The sequence below is a fragment of the Phoca vitulina genome, unplaced genomic scaffold (assembly GCF_004348235.1).
Source record: "Phoca vitulina isolate PV1807 unplaced genomic scaffold, GSC_HSeal_1.0 scaffold9, whole genome shotgun sequence".
Lineage (NCBI taxonomy): Eukaryota > Metazoa > Chordata > Mammalia > Carnivora > Phocidae > Phoca > Phoca vitulina.
The window spans coordinates 57,873,504-57,894,898 of record NW_022589712.1 but is presented as its reverse complement, the minus strand read 5'-3'; the positions used below and the strand labels follow the sequence as shown (position 1 = coordinate 57,894,898).

Sequence of the window (21,395 nt, the reverse complement as noted above, 5' to 3'; positions counted from 1 at the left end):
TGAGCTCCTTAAGGGTCACATTTTACTTAGCATTCCCACCAGCATGTAGTAGTTCTGGCCTTTATTGTTAGTCATGGGCCCACCACATAAAACTTCTCACACTGTTTCATCAGCATCAATTTTAAATCATATTTGATGTATGAAGTGGCAGGATAAACCCAGTAACAGCAGCATCCTGGGACAGAGCCAAAATAAGAGCTAGGAAGGATCATTTGTGGCTTCAGAACTGCACTGACCTGGACATAAGTGGGGATTAAATGACAGCAGGCTGGCTAATCAGCCCCTGTCTGGAGGGTGGAAGTTGGGTTATCACAAGCTGAGAGGGCGGGTAGAGTGATAGAAAGACAGGTGTGCACCTGAGCAGGACTGTCTTGAGACAAAGAGCCTGCAGTGTGGCCATCAGAATTGAACAATGGGGTGGGGCAGTCCCACTGAGGGTGGGTCAGTAACACTGCCAAGATAGCAGGTGATGAAGTGACTATGATGAAGGACAAAGAATGCTGTGAAGTGGGAGGACCATACAGAACTCCTGGTTTGCCTAGAATGTTCCTGAGTTGTGCTTGCTGTCCTGGTCTAATTACTATGTACTTAATATCTCTATCTCTTAGACTCCTGAAAGGGCCCCAGTCTGATGAAAAATAATAAAGTAACATTAATGGAAAACAACCATTAAATCAAAATATAACCAAACTCTGGTCACAAGTTAAAGTACTTTCTTTGTAGAGAGTTTCTAAAACATTGTTGTGATGCATTTCTGGGTGGCATTTACGTGTTTGTCCAGAATCTCTTTGAGGGAATCTTTTGAGTCTCTATGGTTCAGGCAAGCCTCACTTTCATGTCACACAACCCACTAAGGCATCTAACTTCAGCCCTTCTACTCCCACCACATAATCCCAATCTGGGCCAGATGCAGTCCTTCTTAGGATTTTGACAGAATTTGAGACAAAAATCTCTGTTGTTAGAGTGGGATTCTGTTGGTCATCTGTTCCATCAAATGGGAAAATGTTGGGGGGTAGCAAAGGCAACACAGAGGAAGAGAGAACAGCAGCAGAGAAAGAATTGTCGTCTCCAGCCATGCCTGGAGTTTATAGGTGGCAGTGAGTTCCATTTTTGTTCAGCGCAGTGTGAATAAGGTCTGCACATATTACCAAAAGAGTTCTGACAAATACAACTGCCTTATTAAACTGTCCTGCTTTTTACTTGCCCTCTCTCATTACACCAGGCCTAGGCCCACATTCAGCAGCTATATGAAGAGGACAAAGAGAAATTAGATGATAGGGTAGACCTAGGGCTGGGTCAGCCTAGAACAAGCCACTCAACCGTGACTGTGGCGCCCCTCAAATGCACAGCCCTTAAGTTACCTCGGCTGGAAACCAGTCACTAACGTGCTTATCCTCTCATGAATCAGATGCGAACAGGTTGTAATAACAGTAAGCAAGATAGAAATACAACATTTATTCTATTGGCTCCTCACAAATGGAGCATTCTAAATAGAAAATTGACCTTAGCACATATTGAACTTAGACCCTGAGGCTATAGCAGCCAAAGAGTTTCAGCCTTGGCATGGTCAAAAGCACTGTTTGCTTTCTAATAATGACATAATTACTTTTTTTTCATAACAGTGAGGGAAGAAATGGGGACAACATATTTTAGTATTGACTTCAGGAGTAGTAATCAGGTTGGCATCCTCTGCCTTCCAGGTATCATAAACACACTCCATGTAACACCCCAGTTCAGTCCATTTGTGAGGCAGGCTGTTGTGAGGTGGTGTGGAGCTAGTCTTGCAGCTTGAACCCAGCTTCAAGCACATGGAAGGAGTTCTGGTATTCTCTACTTTGTCCCCATTATCCCTGTTGCTTCCCCCATTCTGAACTCAAGAGCTCTCGGAGACCCTACCCAGCAGGATGGCATTGTGCTCTCTGTATTGTTATTGGAATAAGTTTAGATGGACTAGTTGTCTGGAAGCACAATATCTCCCTCCACTTGTCCTAGAGAACCATAAGCCACTCTCATAATGTATCTCATGCTTTAGAATTTGTTGTGAATTGACTCAATTCTTTGCAATTGAGTTGAGCCTCAGGACTCCATATTTCAGTGGCCACTAAGCATAGTTCCATCTAACCACTCTTATTGTATCCAGGCCTGTACTTAAAACTCTTCTGTGTCTTCCTGCCATCTTCATCCCCACCTTACTATTTTAAAAGCTCCCAATCACTGCACTCACCGGACTTACGAAATAAGCCTAACAGGTTATGAATTGCTACTAGATATACATGGACATAAAAATGTGTAAGGGCAATGTTAGTTAGGAGGCTTTTACAATAATCCATTTGCGAGATCGTAAAACTCAATCCAGTGTGTTAGAAGCAGTAAGAGTTGGTAGAAAAGGATTTTCTAATAGTCTGGATGTAAGGTATGCTAGCAAGAGCTGATCAAAGGTGACACCAAGGTTTTTGGCCTGAGTAACTGGAATTATAAGAGTTGCCATTATACTATGTGGGGAAGACTGAGTGGGGAGCAGTTTTGGAGGCTGGGGACGTGAAGAGCCAATTTTGGAATGCTGTGTAGTATTTACTATACATCAAAGTAGAGATGTTGCATTATTCAGGAGTCCCCAAAACCACCCTCATTTCTGACTGATTGCAATTTCAAACATCCCCAATATCACCCTCAAGTTTGATAATTCACTAGAATAGCTCACAGAATGACTGAAAGCTGTTATACTCACTGTTATAATTTATAACAAAAGGATACAGATTAAGATCAACCAAGAGAAAAAGCACATGGAGCAGAGTCCAGAAGAGGTCCACACTCAGAGGTTCCAGTTGTCTTCTCCCAACAACTCAACTTGTGGACATTGCTAACTTTCCTGGGCAACAGTGGGTGACACTATGCATGGAGTAATGCCAACTACGAAAGCTCATGTGAGCATTGGGGTGTCCAGAGTTTTTATTGGGGTTGATCACGTAAGCATGGCTAACTAGGCACTTGGCCCACCTGTAGTTTCTAGCCCCTCCAGAGGCTGAGCTGCTACTTCATGACTCAAAACCCCTACCGTAAATCACATTGTTAGTCTATCCTGTGTGGCCCAAGGCTCCCAGATAAACAAAGACACTCTGATCAGACAGGACATTCCAAGGGCTTAGAGATTACCTCCCAGGAGACAATAGCAAAGGCCAGACCTCTCTTTGACAAGATTAATTTTTTACTACACAATTGTCAAATAGGAAAATGAATTTAGGACTCTAGAGTTCAGGGAAGTATCTGGCAAGAGATATAAATTTGGGAGTTATTGGCATGTAGATGGAGTTCCTAGCAGGAAGCAGGATTTACTTAGATGCTTAAATGAAGAGATTTTGATAGAGACCACGCGTAAGATTGCAGGCAGAGTTTGGGGAGAAAACAGAGCCTACTGACACACACACACACACACACACACACACACACACACGCACACACATACACACACAACAGTGATTTTTGAGTTCCGGGGAGAACTAATTACCAGAAACCAGTAAGGAGGGTGAATCTGTGCCAGGCACAGTACTCACTGACTCATATGCACTAGCTCATTTGATTTTTTCTGTATTGTAATAGTTATTGTGATCACATTTTTACAGGTGAGAAAACTAAAATTTGGAAAATTTAAATATTGTCTGTAGCCATTCAGTAGAAAGTTAATGAGGTGGGATCGATGCAGACTGCCATGCCACAATATGGTTCAGAAATTTGGCATCATGATGCAACGTATAAGACTGACTTATGAATAGGTTGCAAATATGTTTGAAAGGTCTCAGCCTTTCTCCATGACTAACCTGCTAAAGGTTATTCAGGTACCGCTAGTTTATGCCTTCCCCACTTAGGCCTTCCTAGGAGGCTTCTGCTTTTCTAGATCAATATTGTGAACATGTGTGGTATGGACTTTAGAAATGGAAACAGAACAGAAAGAACAGAAACACCATGGCCAGATTATCCTGTGGGGAGAAGTCAGGGCAGACATAAATAAAATTTCCCAGGGAAATAGAAACAGAGGAGGGGTGTGTGTGTATGTGTGTGTGTGTGTGTATGCAAGTGAGCCTGTGTGTGTGCACAAATGCACACACGTATGTGTATTATGTGTCAATGCAAGTTTTCAGAATTTGAGGGGTTTGAGAAAAAAAACAATATAGAATTTTAATGAGTTTGCTTCAGACAATTTATACACATTTTTAATGTTTTTAGGAGACTGTAAGAGTCAGAATTCCTGTTTGGATTCTACTTATTTGAATGCATCATGGTTCAACGTTGAACCATGGGTCTTGCCTTCACATAAAGAGCATGGTGCCTAAAATGTATGGTCTGCACTGTAATATTTTCCATTCTGAAGCATAGAAAGGCTTTGCCATCAATAAAACAATATCATGGATAGAATTTGATGACACTAATAAGTAAGGAGGAGATTTTAATATAAGGATGACCAATACATGATGCCACTATGCCTACCCCATACCTCAGGTTCAAATCCCTTATTGAAACATGCCCCTGAACACAGAACTAGTCTCAAAAATTTTTTTACACAGTGCTCTAGGGAGCCACACATAGTCAATTCACCTTGGCATGTAAATTAAAACTCATTTGTGGCTTGGTTTCTAATATATAATGCTGAAGTATTTTACATGTTTTGAGTTTTGAATATATTAGGCTCTATCCTACTTTAAATATACAGCAAATTTCAAAAAGAGAGAAGGCATTCCCTCTCTGTCAGGTTATTGTTAAAATCTGAAGATTTTCCCAGGAGACCAGCCCTCCAATTTTACTCCACATAACTTTCTCTCTCTCTTCTAAGAAGATGAAAACCACTTTGGAAGTTTCTTCTCATTTTCCCTTCCTCTTCTCCCTTTTTATTCTAGACTCCAATTTTCTTTATTTTCTATTTTCCCTGTACTGATGAACAAATCTACCTCATCCCCAAAGGGAGGAGGGCAGACAAAAATTTGGAGACAGAATTTTTTTCAATGGAAATCTACTTCTCTTGTCTAAGCCACTTTTGATTTTCTTAATACGATTAGCTCCCTTGTCTGTATTTAACGCATTAGGATAGACTACAAAATCCTGGTGTAGATATTTTATTCAGTTTTCTTTAAAACACTCTGTAGCACAGGGGTGCCTGGGTGCCTCAGTTGGTTAAGCATCTGACTCTTGATCTTAGCTCAGGTCTTGATCTCAGGGTCATGAGTTCAAGCCCCACATTGGGTTCCATGCTACACATGGAGCCTACTTTAAAAAAGAAAAATAAAAAGTCTAAAACACTCTGTGGCACAAATAAAGCATTCCAATAAAAATAACTCCTTGAGATGTTCGGTCTCTCAATGAATTCTCTTTTCTCAACTGAAAGAAAAGGGGGTAGGGTTGATGATGAAACACTGACTGTGGATGAGTCATTTTTGTATAGTTTATTATACAATACATTTGGAGGGTAGGGGAGAGGTCTGGCCTGCACAAGGACCCCATTCACTAAAATGATAAATAGCCCTGATGAGTGAGCCAGGTTTGCGGCAAGACTCTAGTTTGTGTAGCTACTGAAGTGGATACCTGGATATAGGAGGAACCTTGGGACTCCCTTCCTGGGGCTGGGGGAAGCTGGGCCTGCAGAGAGGGGGGTGTGATTGATCTCTTTAGAAGAAAGTGCCAGCTGGAGTGTGCATAAATGGCTCCTTCTGGATTCTCCTTATTTGCTGAATTGATGGCACCTTCTGAAAAGAGCAGGCCTCTGTCCTGCTGTAAGCTGATGATAAACCTTGATTTCAGCTACTGTACAATATCTGAAAGCAGAAAAAGGTTAAAAAACATGTACTCTCAGTGAAGGAATTAGAGGGAATAGAATGTTATTCATCTACCAAAATAAAGGGATAATTGCAATGTAGTGCTCTTTTTTGTTAGAAGATTTTCAGGAACCCATCTGTGCAGATTGTTTCTCTTTTATTATCATTACATCAACTAATTACATTAGGGAAAGAGGGGGCATTTTAACTAAAAGATTGTTTTAAGGAGTTATAATTCTACTCTTTCATTAAATAAATTAATCGGGTACCAAATTTGTTAAAGTATACTACATTTCTGAAAATTTTTTTTGGAAATTATTTGTATTAACCACATTTTCAACAAAATAAATTTCACTCTTTTATTTCATCTCATAGATGGGTCTTTTTATTTCTCTATTTTGACCAAGGAATCATAGGAAATGACCACATGTAAATCATCTCAATTATTTTAAGAAGCTTACTTTTTTCCTATTATATTTTACAGAGCATGCATATTTAAGTATATATGATGAATTTGATTAGGGTAATCTTTTCTGAGATAGGAATTTTTTAGAACATGATAATTTTCAGAGGAATACTGGGGGAGGTAGGAAGATCGCTAGAGATCTACAGAGGAAAATACATACCCAGTATTGTAATTAGACATTCCTGCTGTTTAAGGCCATTTCCCTTTGGATAAAATCCCCATCCACATACATTAAATTGCAAGGATGCCATCAAATAACTCATTGAATAAAGTGGGTAAACATGCATTCTTTGAATATTTTGAGTCCATCTTCCTTTTTGTCAACTCTCTCATACTATAAATAGTTGTTTTAAATAACAAAACTCAGAGATTTGTATGTAATTGCCAGATAATGGGGAAGGCAAAGGATCTAGAGTGAAAATATGGATAAAAGAGAAACAATATCACAGGACAGAGCAACGAAGACTTGGAAGCCAAGAGAGAAGTCTAAGCACCTGGTGCAGGAGATGGTGAAAAGCAAAATTTACAAATCATGTTTCTACTTTCAGTATTCAAACAGCTCTCTGGATTACTTTCCTCTGATTGGAAAGCTGAACTAATTTTATTCCAAAAACTGAAGGTGAGAAGCATTACAGAAATAACTTTTGTATTAAAAATTAAAGTGTCGGGACACCTGGGTGGCTCATTTGGTTAAGTGTCTGCCTTTGGCTCAGGTCATGATCCCAGGGTCCTGGGACTGAGTCCTGCATTGGGCTCCTTGCTCAGCCCCAAGCATCTTCTTCCCTCTGCTCAGCCCCGAGCATCTTCTCCCTCTGCCTGCAGCTCCCCGAGCTTGTGCTCTCTCTCTCTCTGACAAATAAATAAATAAAATCTTAAAAAAAAAAAAGTGCCAAAGTCAAACTATATCTCATGCAGTTCAAGACTGAATAAATGCTATGATTCCAATCACTATATTTATCCATGAAATGATGTCTTGCACATAGTAGACATGCAGTAAATACATGTTGAATGAATGAATAAAAGCAACATTTTACTCTAATTCTTAAGTAGGAGATGGCAGTTCCTACTAGCAGCAGTTGTTTTCATTTTTTTATTTTTTTTTCTATTTTAGCTCTTCAATATTACTCCTCAGGGAATCTGGCAAACTGAAATCTGTTACATTAATGCCAACAGGGATATATGTGTGTGAAGAGAATAAGTAAACATTTATTGTACCTGATGGCTCAATGGACCATCCACATGAGCTCTTAAGAGACTTGAAAATACTTGGCAGTATTTATAGTTAGGGTGGACTCTGCAATTACTATTTGTGGATTTTATGCTTTGAATATTTCTATTTTTTTGAATCACTTGAGATTTTTCAGTTCAAAACTGTTGGACTAATCTGTAACTATGTAGCTCCTTTTTCTTTGATAATGAGTTAATCTCTTAAAATTTCGATTAAAATTTTGATGTTATTAGGTTTTCAGTCTAAATTAGTGTCAAAATAACTTCCAAGGACAGATTTAATAACCAGCAGTTTTTAAAAAAATATATTTTTCCTAATCTTAGCAAAAATAACAAAAACATTGACAACTGCCACTTTTTGAGAGTCTGATATGTGACAGTTCCTTTTTTGGTGTTTTATATACTAATACATATATGGTTTTACCTTATTATAGAGAAGAGGAAGGCAAAGCAGAGAGAGATATAATGTCTTACACAAAGTCATGCAGATCATATGTTTTTGAACTGAGATTCAAACCAACACCCAAGCTATTTCTACAATGACAGACTAAATCCCCAAAATTTATATTTAACTTGTATAAAATCTTCTGAGATAAGTAAGCCTTTATTTGGCAGAGGTTAGTATTAGAACATTCTGTGTCTATATAAATAATTTTATGAGAATAGTAGAAATTCAGAGCTAAGAAAAGTTTAAAGATAATCCAATTTGGTAATTCTTAGACATTTTGGGTTTTATATCATCTTACATTCTTAATAATAATTGAAGATCTCTAAAAGCATTTGTAAGATATTTTCATAGGTTTTCTTTAATATTTGATTTAATGGGAGGAAGCGGGATTTTCCTATCTGTTTCTTCACTATCTGATTAAGATGGGCACTAAGTTACATTATGGAAATACATGGAGATGGTTTTGAAGGGGTCTATTTTTTACCTCCCTCCTACTCCTTTTAATGGCACAATAATCTACCTCCACCTCCCTCCTTCTCCTAGTAATGGCACAACAATCTACCCAAACCACCCTAGTAGAACTGTCCTTACCTAGGTCATCAATGATTTTGTAGTTAAATTTAATAAACACATTTTAAAGTGTTTACCATTATTTCTTTGTTAACTAGCAACCCTTGACATGGCTGATCACTCCTCTCACTTTGAACCCTCAGCTGACCTGATCCTCCTATGATCTCATGCTCAGTGGAAGCACTGTCTCCCCCTAGCCGCCTAAACCAGAAACCTGGGAAACTTCCCTGACTCAGTCCTCTCCCTCACCAAGTACTGTCAGTACTTTCTCAAAAATCTCTCTCTGGTCCATCCACTTCTATCTCTCCCTACCATCTTGCCCTGGACACACATCTTGGCCTTTCCTAAACTGCTTTATTATAACTGCCTTCCAACTCTTTCTTCCTCCAGTTTTAGCTCTTCTGATCTGTCCTCCATATTGAAAATGTGAGTGATTCCTTTTCTTTTCTTTCCTTTTCTTTTCTTTTCTTTTCTTTTTTTCTTTTCTTTTCTTTTTTTCTTTTCTTTTCTTTTTTTTCTTTTCTTTTCTTTTCTTTTCTTTCTTTTCTTTTCTTTTCTTTCGTTCTTTTCTTTTTTAGAGAGCGAGGGGGGAGTGAGAGGGGAGGGGTTAGAGGGAGAGGGAGAAGGAAAATCCTAAGCAGGCTCCACGCCCAGTGTGGAGCCCAACATGGGGTTCAGTCATGACCTGAGATCATGACCTGAGCTGAAACCAAGAGTCGGACACTTAACCAAGTCAGGCATCTGAGTGATTCTTTTGAAATGTGGATTCCAAGTGGGCATTTTCCACTACCCTTAAGACCTTAACTCTGAAGTAATTTACATGGGCTTCTTAAGCAGCCCCATGCCCTCTGAAATTACACTGGTCACCACTTCTTCCTTGTTTCTTAAGATTCTTTGCCCACGGTCTCTCACCTCCCTACCAGTATAAAAAACTTTTTTTTTTTTTCCTATCTATTCCTTCCACTCTTACTCCTTTTATTCAGGTATTAACTGAATGTCACTTCCTTTGAGGTAATTTTCGTGAGCATTCTCATTCCAAGTTCAATTATTCTGCTGTATTCTTCATCAGTAATTGCATTTTCCCCACCAAAATATTATTTGCCATTTTTCATTTATAATTGCCTGCTTAATAGCCTTTACCTGCCCTCCCCCACATATTTTTAACATGGTATGGGCAGGAAATTTGTCTATTTTACTTTTCATTGTATTGCCAATATCTAGAACACTGCTTGACCCATAGTAAGAATTTAATAAACATTTGTTTGATGTGGGAGTAAATGAATGGTGTCTTCTTTTCTTCTCTTTTTCCTACAGTCAGCTGTATTTACAGTTTTCTGATTCATGTTTCCTAATGAAGTTGGAATTCATTTTTTGAATTAATTATTTTGTTGTCTTATGCTACTAGCTAATATAATATAGTTCTTATCTTATAATATTATTATGCCAAAGTGGTTCAAAAGTGACTCCCATATGACACTTAGCAGAAACCAGGCTTATCTTTGGAAATTGGCCTCACTTTCTGATGACCAGGAAAATCACCTGGGAAGATTGTAATCCTCTGCAGAGTCTGATTCAGCTATTTAGATTGTAACCAGCTTCATAGATTACTGTCATACCTTCCAAAGTTTGGGAGCCATTGCCTTCCTGCAATTATATTCTGGTTTATTTATAAAAAGTAGTTAAACAATGCATTCCCATGTGCAAATAAATATATAGACTTTTATACATGTTTTGGAGGATTTTCTAAGTTCAGTGTTAAACTACTACAGGTATTACAAATTCAAATATTTGTTTTTATGTTTGTTTAGCTTGTTAACATCTGTACTCATTATATACATGTTAATTCTCTAGACTGAATTATATTATGTTTAATGGGTACCTTTAATATCAGTTAATTATGTGATATTTATTTTACTCTAGTTAGTAAATATTTAAATTTATAAAACAAAATGAGACAATTGTAGTATACTGTGTAATTTATGTAATATTATTTATAGAATTTTAAATGGCAAAATTATAAAATAAATAAATTTTATGAAACAATATTTTAAAAGCAAAAGATACTAGGTATATTTGTGAATTTACATATTTTTTAAACTGTATGTCTCATTTGAGGATGCAAATACTGAAAACTAGTCATGTTAATTTTATTAACTATGTTGAAACATATTGAAGTGTACCATTATATGTATGAAGGTCTATTTATTTAAAAAATGAATGAAAAAAGTCCTAGAATTAGATTTTACTCTCTGGATCATATGTTATTTTAATATACAGTTTTTTTACTCATAATAAGATATATTTTTATTCCTGTTATTCCAGTTTCCAAGTAAAGTAACACACACACACACACACACACACACACACACACACAAACTCACAAAGAGAAAGCTCCAGATTAGTTATTTACAAATATATTCCTTTATTATTATTTGTTCTACTAATATTTATGAAGATAGTTCTTCAGGGAAGATAGAAATTGAGAGAAATACAGAGATGAAATGGGATAAAAGGTAAATAAGAAAGAAGAGTAGGAGGAGGAGACAAGGAAATTGCTTAATTTGATCCAAGCTAGGATAGAATTAGATGATCCTTTTTTTCTTATCACATTTTTTATATATTGGGTCTTTTATATGAGTTCTTGAAGGGGTTTCATTACTTGAAGTTTGTATAAAAGAATAAATCTGATGATTTGTCTCTGTTAATTGAAAATATCTTACAGTTCTGTGATATATTAAACATGTATCTGCTAATTTGATATATTTTTTGAAACACATACTCGGGAGCTACTTCTCTAGGAAAATATTTGCTTTACTAATAATGTGTGTGGTTATATTTATTTCTGAAGTTAATGTTATATCTAGCAAATAATACGAAAAAGTTTTATTTCTTTAATTTAATTATGGTTCAGGCTACTACTTAGAGTTTATTTTATTAAAGAAAGTTACCTTACTCTTACGTATATACCAAATTACTAGCCCATTACTTGTAAACAAAAACAAAAAAGTAACCAGAGTTTCTAACACCAGAGAATAATAACATAAATTACGTCTGCTATAAAATACAGTGTGAAATGGATGAACTAGAACAATAGTTACTGACTTACAACAACTCTTAAGACATTGTCACAAGCCACTATTCTTGTAAAATACAAAACAAAACAAAGCTCTATGTATATATGTGGAAATGCATAGAAAATGTATGGAGGAATAATATTTGTAAGCTATTAACTGTGACAACGCTTTGGGAGCAGAATTGGGGTACAGAGGGAGATTATTTTGCTCTATATCCTTTTATTTATTTAAATTATTCACATCAATTTATAATCATGTATGTCTTTCATAATTTGTAAAAGAATTTCTTAAAGAATTTTGAGAAATGATCATTTTAACAAAAATAACTGGGGATGTGGAGTTAGGAAGTAGGAATTTCAGTGGTCACACCATGAAATGCACATATACATGGTCAAGAAAATCAGGTGTTGAAGTGAATATGTTCTATGATTCTATGACCTACTCTGTTTTTTCTCTAATATTCTTTTCTCCCCTTTTTTCATTATAGGTCTCATTCGATTGCAGGAGCTCATCAAAGCTCCATCAAGGTATAATCTTAGGCTTAAAATCCGTCAACTACCTGCTGATACAAAGGATGCAAAACCCTTACTAAAGGAAATGAAAAGAGGCAAGGAGTTCCATGTAATCTTTGACTGTAGCCATGAAATGGCAGCAGGCATTTTGAAACAGGTAATCTTTAACTTACCTAAATTCTTGGTTTCTTTATTACATTTGCATTTAAAGCATGGTTTTTTTGTTTGTTTGGTTGGTTTTTTGGGGGGTGGAGAGAGTGAGCACAAGCAAGGGAGGGGCAGAGGGAAAGGAAGAGAAATCCTGAAGCAGACTCCCCGCTGAGGGCAGAGCCTGACTCGGAGCTAGATCTCAAGACCCTGAGATGGTGACCACACCCAAAATCAGGAGTCGGACCCTTAACCCACTGAGACACTCAGGTGCTCCTTTTTTTTTTTTTTTAAATCAAAGTGTTATTGTCACACAGTTAAAATGAGCCAGAGAAGTCACCTTGATGTAATTTTCTAATAAAAATCTGACATTTGCTTTTAATTAATTCTTAAAGGAAAAGTAAGCAAATATTGATGCTCTTCAAAACACATTGTTTGAAGTTCTGAGATTACTTTCAAATGGATACAATGCTGTTTGCTATAATGAATGTTGGTTATTGAGATAGATATTTCTGTTTCGTACTGAAATGAAGGAATAAACTGAGAGTCAATGACTGAGCATCTCAACCATTACAATCAACCCATTGAAAAAAGAGAAAAAAAGATTTGCTATTTAGCTGGCATCTTCCAGGAGATGCCTTACACATTTGATCTTATTTAATCATGACTGCGACCCCATGAAGTAGAGACTATCTTCACTTCAGAGATGAAGAAACGGAGTCTTAGAAAGATTGAGTAACTTGATCAATGACCAGCAGCAAGAAATAGCAGAGGGATTGATATTTCACCTACGATGTTAAGTATTCATTCCAGAACAAAGCGTTGCCTGACTCAAAAGATAATACTAAATTGATCAAATGAAATAATTCATAGCAGTGAAATCTTTTAATGTTGCTTCTGCACTATTCCAACCTAAGAGCATACTGCAAAGCAGCAATTATTATTCTCCCATATATTACAGATGAGGCAAGACATGGATGTTGGTAGTTAAATGCCTAGTATGAGCCAATATACTTACTATGCATAAAGTCTAGATTTGGACCCAAGTCTTTGGACTTTGTTTTTTAAGCTCTTTTACACATACTGGCTGATATCACCGTGGCTTGGGATTAGTCAACTGTCCTAAAACCTCTCATGTATAAGATAAATTTCTCTACTAGAGAATTATGCAGATTCAGATGTCAAATTATACCCCATAAAATGTAACTATCAACAGTAAATGCCTGTTATAACATGGTTAGTTTACTAAGCAGATGTTTGTCTCATCTTCCAATATGAATGTTGGTTTCACTACAGTAAAATCTTTAATTGGATTTGGAAAATTGCTCTAGTGTTATATTTGGGTAGTAAAGCATATGAAATTTGGGTGTGTTTTTGTTTCTTGTGGGTCTTTTTTGGTAGTGAATAAAGTGATACAATAAAGTAAGCAGTGAAATCTAAACTAGGGATTTATTTTTCATATATACTTAAAACAATTCTTGGTCATATTTAAAATATACAGACTTGGAAAGGAGAGCTTTACTTTATGCCCAGAGTGAGAAGCACTCTAGGATTTGTCAGTGACAGAGCTTTGATAGGTTTTCTCTAGGCTTCCAGCAAGTATGTAAATGATGAGTTGTCTTGTCTCTAAAGTAACTGACTTATTTTGCATATCTGAAAGTTTATGGTATCCATCAACTTTAAAAATAGAATTGCAATTCTGCCTTCTATTTGATATATCCATTATTTTATAATCGTTTTCTTGTGTGTAACCTGCTCTGTTTGCAAAATAAAAACAGAATTAAGATAATATTTAAAATATATACAGGGGCGGGGCGCCTGGGTGGCTCAGTCGTTAAGCATCTGCCTTCGGCTCAGGTCATGATCCCAGGGTCCTGGGATCGAGCCCCACATCGGGCTCTCTGCTCCGCGGGAAGCCTGCTTCTCCCTCTCCCACTCCCCCTGCTTGTATTCTCTCTCTCGCTGTCTCTCTCTCTATCAAATAAATAAATAAAATCTTAAAAAAAAAATAAATAAATAAAATAAAATATATACAGGGGCACCTGGGTGGCTCAGTTGGTTAAGCATCTCCCTTCAGCTCAGGTCATGATCTCTGGGTCCTGGGATAGAGCCCCACCTAGCATTGGCTCCCTGCTCAGTGGGGAGCCTGCTTCTCCCTCTCCCTCTGTGCTCACGCTCTCTCTCTCTCTCAAATAAATAAATAATCTTGAAAAAAATAAAATAAAATATATACAGCAAAAGAACTTAATAGTTTTAGCAAGATTAGTAGATGAAAAATCAGAGCAAAGGTAAAATGATAATATGAGAGTTAGATGAATTCAGAGTAACATTAGTACACAGAATGCATGTGTTTAGATTCTGTAACACTAACAAACCACATATATGGTGTTTGTTTTTTTTTTAATTTAATTTTATTATGTTATGTTAATCATCATACATTATATCATTAGTTTTTGCTGTAGTGTTCCATGATTCATTGTTTGCATATAACACCCAGTGCTCCATTCAATATGTGCCCTCTTAAATACCCATCACCAGGCTAACTCATCCGCCCACCCCGTCCCATCTAAAACCCTCAGTTTGTTTCTCAGAGTCCATAGTCTCTCATGGTTCTCTCCCCTTCCGATTACCCCCCTTCATTTTTCCCTTCTTACTATCTTTGGTTTTTTTTAACATATAATGTATTATTTATTTCAGAGGTACAGGTCTGTGAGTCAACAGTCATACACAATTCACAGCACTCACCATAGCACATACCCTCCCCAATGTCTATCACCCAGCCACACCATCCCTCCCCACCCCCACTACTCCAGCAACCCTCAGTTTGTTTCCTGAGATTAAGAATTCCTCATATGAATGAGATCATATAATACATGTCTTTCTCTGTGTGACTTATTTCGCTGAGCATAATACCCTCTAGTTCCATCCATGTCGTTGCAAGTGACAACATTACGTTCCTTTTGATGGCTGCATACTATTCCATTGTATATATATACCAAATCTTTATCCATTCATCTATTCATAGACATCTTGGCTCTTTCCATAGTTTGGCTATTGTGGACATTGCTGCTATAAACATTGAGGTGCACGTAACTCTTTAGATCACTACATTTGTATCCTTGGGGTAAGTACACACTAGTGCAATTGCTGGGCTGTACAGTAGCTCTATTTTCAAATTTTGAGGAACCTCCATACTGTTTTCCAGAGTGGCTGCACCAGCTTGCATTCCCAACAGTGTAGGAGGGTTCCTCTTTCTCTGCATCCCCGTCAAAATCTGTCATTTCCTGACTTGTTAATTTTAGCCATTATGACTGGTGTGAGGTGGTATCTTATTGAGGATTTGATTTGGATTTCCCTGATGCCGAGCAATGTTGAGCACTTTTTCATGTGTCTGTTGGTCATTTGGATGTCTTCTTTGGAAAAGTGTCTGTTCATGTCTTCTGCCCATTTCTTGATTGGATCATTTGTTCTTTGGGTGTGGAGTTTGATAAGTTCTTTGTAGATTTTGGATACTAGCCCTTTATCTGATATGTCATTTGCAAATGTCTTCTCCCACTCTGTTGGTTGTCTTTTGGTTTTGTTGACTGTTTCCTGTGCTGTGCAAAAGCTTTTTATCTTGATGAAGTCCCAATAGTTCATTTTTGCCCTTGCTTCCCTTGCCTTTGGCGATGTTTCTAGGAAGAAGTTGCTGTGGCTGAGGTTGAAGAGGTTGCTGCCTGTGTTCTCTAGGATTTTGATGGACTCCTGTCTCACATTTAGGTCTTTCATCCCTTTTGAGTCTATTTTTGTGTGTGGTGTAAGGAAATGGTCCAGTTTCATTCTTCTGCATGTGGCTGTCCAATTTTCCCAACACCATTTGTTGAAGAGACTGTCTTTTTTCCATTGGACATTCTTTCCTGCTTTGTCAAAGATTAGTTGACCATAGAGTTGAGGGTCCATTTCTGGGCTCTCTATTCTGTTCCATTGATCTATGTGTCTGTTTTTGTGCCAGTACCATACTGTCTTGATGATGACAGCTTTGTAATAGAGCTTGAAGTCTGGAATTGTGATGCCACCAGCTTTGCTTTTCTTTTTCAACATTCCTCTGGCTATTCGGGGTCATTTCTGGTTCCATACAAATTTTAGGATTATTTTTCTATTTCTTTGAAAAAAGTTGATGGTATTTTGATAGGGATTGCATTAAATGTGTAGATTGCTCTAGGTAGCATTGACATATTCACAATATTTGTTCTTCCAATCCATGAGCATGGAACGTTTTTCCATTTCTTTGTGTCTTCCTCAATTTCTTTCATGAGTATTTTATAGTTTTCTGAGTACAGATCCTTTCCCTCTTTGGTTAGATTTATTCCTAGGTATCTTATGGTTTTGGGTGCAATTGTAAATGGGATCGACTCCCTAATTTCTCTTTCTTCTGTCTTGTTGATATATAGAAATGCCACTGATTTCTGTGCATTGATTTTATATCCTGCCACTTTCCTGAATTCCTGTATGATCTCTAGCAGTTTTGTGGTGGAGTCTTTTGGGTTTTCCACATAACGTATCGTATCATCTGCAAAGAGTGACAGTTTGACTTCTTTGCCGATTTGGATGCCTTTGATTTCTTTTTGTTGTCTGATTGCTGTGGCTAGGACTTCTAGTACTATGTTGAATAGCAGTGGTGATAGTGGACATCCCTGCCATGTTCCTGACCTTAGGGGGAAAGCTTTCAGTTTTTCCCCATTGAGAATGATATTCACTGTGGGTTTTTCATAGATGGCTTTTATGATATTGAGGTATGTACCCTCTATCCCTACACTCTGAAGAGTTTTGATCCAGAAAGGATGCTGTACTTTGTCAAATGCTTTTTCTGCATCTATTGAGAGGATCATATGTTTTTTGTTCTTTCTTTTATTAATGTAGTGTATCACATTGATTGATTTGCAGATGTTGAACCAACCTTGCAGCGTAGGAATAAATCCCACTTGGTCGTGGTGAATAATCCTTTTAATGTACTGTTGGATCCTATTGGCTATTATTTTGGTGAGAATTTTTGCATCCATGTTCATCAGGGATATTGGTCTGTAATTCTCCTTTTTGATGGGGTCTTTGTCTGGTTTTGGGATCAAGGTAATGGTGGCCTCATAAAATGAGTTTGGAAGTTTTCCTTCTATTTCTATTTTTTGGAACAGTTTCAGAAGAATAGGTATTAATTCTTCTTTAAATGTTTGGTAGAATTCCCCTGGGAAGGCATCTGGACCTGGGCTCTTGTTTGTTGGGAGAGTTTTGATTACTGCTTCAATTTCCTTGGTGGTTATAGGTTGTTCAGGTTTTCTATTTCTTCCTGGTTCAGTTTTGGTAGTTGATACATCTCTAGGAATGCATCCATTTCTTCCAGATTATCTAATTTGCTGGCATATAGTTGCTCATAATATGTTCTTATAATTGTTTGTATTTCTTTGGTGTTGGTTGTGATCTCTCCTCTTTCATTCATGATTTTATTTATTTGGGTCATTTCTCTTTTCTTTTTGATAAGTCTGGCCAGGGGTTTATCAATCTTATTAATTCTTTCAAAGAACCAGCTCCTAGTTTCATTGATCTGTTCTACTGTTCTTTTGGTTTCTATTTCATTGATTTCTGTTCTGATCTTTATTATTTCTCTTCTCTGGCTGGGTTTAGGCCTTATTTGCTGTTCTTTCTCCAGCTCCTTTAGGTGTAGGGTTAGGTTGTGTACTTGAGACCTTTCTTGTTTCTTGAGAAAAGCTTGTATTGCTATATACTTTCCTCTTAGGACTGCCTTTGCTGCATCCCAGATTTTGAACAGTTGTGTTTTCATTTTCATTTGTTTCCATGAATTTTTTAAATTCATCTTTAATTTCCTGGTTGACCCATTCATTTGGATGCTCTTTAGCCTTCATGTATTTGAGTTCTTTCCAACTTTCCTCTTGTGACTGGGTTCTAGTTTCAAAGGATTGTGGTCCGAAAATATGCAGGGAATGATCCCAATCTTTTGGTACTGGTCGAGACCTGATTTGTGACTTAGGATGTGATCTATTCTAGACAATGTTCCATGGGCACTAGAGAAGAATGTGCATTCTGTTGCTTTGGAATGGAATGTTCTGAATATATCTGTGAAGTCCATTTGGTCCAGTGTGTCATTTAAAGTCTTTATTTCCTTGTTGATCTTTTCCTCAGATGATCTGTCCATTTCAGTGAGGGGGGTGTTAAAAGACCCCTACTATTATTGTATTGTTGTCAATGTGTTTCTTTGATTTTGTTATTAACTGGCTTATATAATTGGCTGCTCCCATGTTAGGGGCATAGATATTTACAATTGTTAGATCTGCTTGTTGGATAGACCCTTTAAGTAGGATATAGTGTCCTTCCTCATCTCTTATTATAGTCTTTGGTTTAAAATCTAATTTGTCTGATCTAAGGATTACCAACCCAGCTTTCTTTTGGTGTCCATTAGCATGGTAAATTGTTTTCCACCCCCTCACTTTCCATCTGGGGGTGTCTTTGGGTCTAAAATGAGTCTCTTGCAGACAGCATATCTATGGGTCTTATTTATTTATCCAATCAGATACCCTGTGTCTTTTGATTGGGGCATTAACCCATTTACATTCAGGGTAACTATTGAAAGATATGAATTTAGTGCCATTGTATTGCCTGTAAGGTGACTGTTACTGTATATTGTCTGTGTTCCTTTCTGGTCTGTGTTACTTTTAGGCTCTCACTTTGCTTATAGGACCCCTTTCAATATTTCCTGTATGGCTGGTTTCATGTTTGCAAATTCTTTTAGTTTTTATTTGTCCTGGAAGCTTTTTATCTGTCCTTCTATTTTCAGTGACAGCCTAGGTGGATATAGTATTCTTGGCTTCATATTTTTCTCGTTTAATGCTCTAAATATATCATGCCAGTCCTTTCTGGCCTGCCAGGTCTCTGTGGATAGGTCTGTTGCCAATCTAATGTTTCTACCATTGTAGGTTACAGACCTCTTGTCCTGAGCTGCTTTCAGGATTCTCTCTTTGTCTCTGAGACTTGTAAATTTTACTATTAGATGTCAGGGTGTTGACCTATTTTTATTGATTTTGAGAGGGGTTCTCTGTGCCTCCTGGATTTTGATGCCTGTTTCCTTCCCCAAATTAGGGAAGTTCTCTGCTGTAATTTGCCCCAATATACCTTCTGCCCCTCTCTCTCTTTCTTCTTCTTCTGGGATCCCAATTATTCTAATATTGTTTCGTCTTATGGTATCACTTATCTCTCGAATTCTGCCCTCGTGATCCAGTAGTTGTTTATCTCTCCTTTTCTCAGCTTCTTTGTCATCCATCATTTGGTCTTCTATATCACTGATTCTCTCTTCTGCCTCATTTATCCTAGCAGTTAGAGCCTCCATTTTTTATTGCACCTCATTAATAGCCTTTTTGATTTTGACTTGGTTAGATTTTAGTTCTTTTATTTCTCCAGAAAGGGTTTCTCTAGTATCTTCCATGCTATTTTCAAGCCCAGCTAGTATCTTTATAATCGTCATTCTGAACTCTAGTTCCGACATCTTACTAATGTCCGTATTGATTAGGTCCCTGGAAGTTGGTACTGCCTCTTGTTCTTTTTTTTGAGGTGAGTTTTTCCATCTTGTCATTTTGTCCAGAGGAGAACAGATGAATGAGAGAACAAAATGCTAACAGGTAACAACGTCCCCAGAAAAATATACACTAAACAAATCAGAAGAGACCTGAAACCAGGGGAAAAGAATGGGAAAGAAAGAAAAAAGAAAAAGGAAATATGATCAAATATGATCAGGCTGGTGAATAGATCAGTGCCACACACTAGATTTTGGGCGTATTTTGGTCTGTTAGAAGAAACTGCCTCCTAAAATTTTAAGGGAAGAAAAACTTATATATATATACAAAAATAAGGGTAAATATGATGAAGGGATGGAATATGAATGTAAAGATGAAAATTATAAAAGATTTTATAAAAGGAATTGATAAGAAGTTGGTTGAAAAAAGAAAGAAGAGAAATTAAAAAAAAAAAAAGGGAGAGAATGTGATCAGGCAGGAGACTCGAACAAAGCCATACACTAGAGATTTAGGGTATATTTTGGTCTGTTAGAAGAAACTGTATCCCAAAATTTAAAGAGAGAACAACTCATATATATATATACCAAAAATAGGGTTAACTACAATGAAGGAATAGAATATAACTCTAAAAATGAAAAATAAAAAAGATTTTTTTAAAAAATGGATTGATAAGGTGTTGGTTGAAAAAGGGAAAAGGAAAAATAAAAAAAAATAGAAAAAGTAAAAAAAAGAAAATTAAAAAAATTAACTTTGAAAGACTAAAGAATCATGGGGAAAAAAGCCATGAATTCTTTGTGCTGTATTTCCCTACTGCTGGAGTTCTGCCGCTCTCATTGATTGTTCTCATTGATCGGTAAACTTGGTCTTGGCTGGCTGTTCTTGCTGATCTTCTGGGGGAGGGGCCTGTTGCAGTGGTTCTCAAATGTCTTTGCTGGAGGCAGAATTGCCCCGCCCTTGAGGGGGCCTGGCTGAGTAATCAGCTCGGGTTTGCTCTCGGTAGCTTTTGTTCCCTGCAAGCTTTCCGTACAGCTTTGGAGGACGAGAGTGAAGATAATCCCCATTCTCTGCCCCAGAGGAGCCGAGAACTCGGGACCCCACTCCTCAGTGAGCCCCCAGAGAAAAGCAGTCAATCACTCCTGTCTCCCTGGTCTCCGGCCGCACTCCGTGCTCACCCAGCCTATGACCAAGCGTTTCTATCTCTGGCACATGACCCTGTTTGGAGTCTCAAACCCAGCAGATTCCTGCAGTACACTCCCACACCGCTCCTCCTGGGGGAGGAAGGGGAGTCTCCCTGGATCTGCCGCTTTCTGGGTCCCTGCTGGAAGAGCAGTGGCCCTACTGTGCTGTGGATCATGGTTTATGGCAACCCCAAGCTGAAAGCCCACTCCTTGGCTCTGTCTTTGCAGCCGGTTTCCCCACTCCAATACCTGGGAGCTCAGCCACACTCAGGTACCCCTGGTCTTCCTGTGACCCCGAGGGCCCTGAGACCACACTGTCCCAGCGAGGGTTCCACCCGCTGCTTAGCCACTGGAGCGACGTCCCTCAGTGGAGCAGACTTCTCAAAAGTTCCGATTTTGTGCTCCGCTGCTCTACC

At 37.7% G+C, this 21,395-nt stretch overlaps 1 protein-coding gene across 7 annotated transcripts in view; it reads left to right on the top strand.

Annotated features, from left to right (window-relative positions):
- Window positions 1–21,395, top strand: part of GRIK2 (glutamate ionotropic receptor kainate type subunit 2) — a 1,100,253-nt gene that overhangs the window by 714,218 nt on the left and 364,640 nt on the right. For all 7 annotated transcript variants that reach the window (XM_032408162.1, XM_032408165.1, XM_032408164.1 and 4 more), the window contains one exon: window positions 12,074–12,255. In XM_032408162.1, the coding sequence (XP_032264053.1) occupies window positions 12,074–12,255 (182 nt within the window). The remainder of the gene's footprint in view (window positions 1–12,073; window positions 12,256–21,395) is intronic.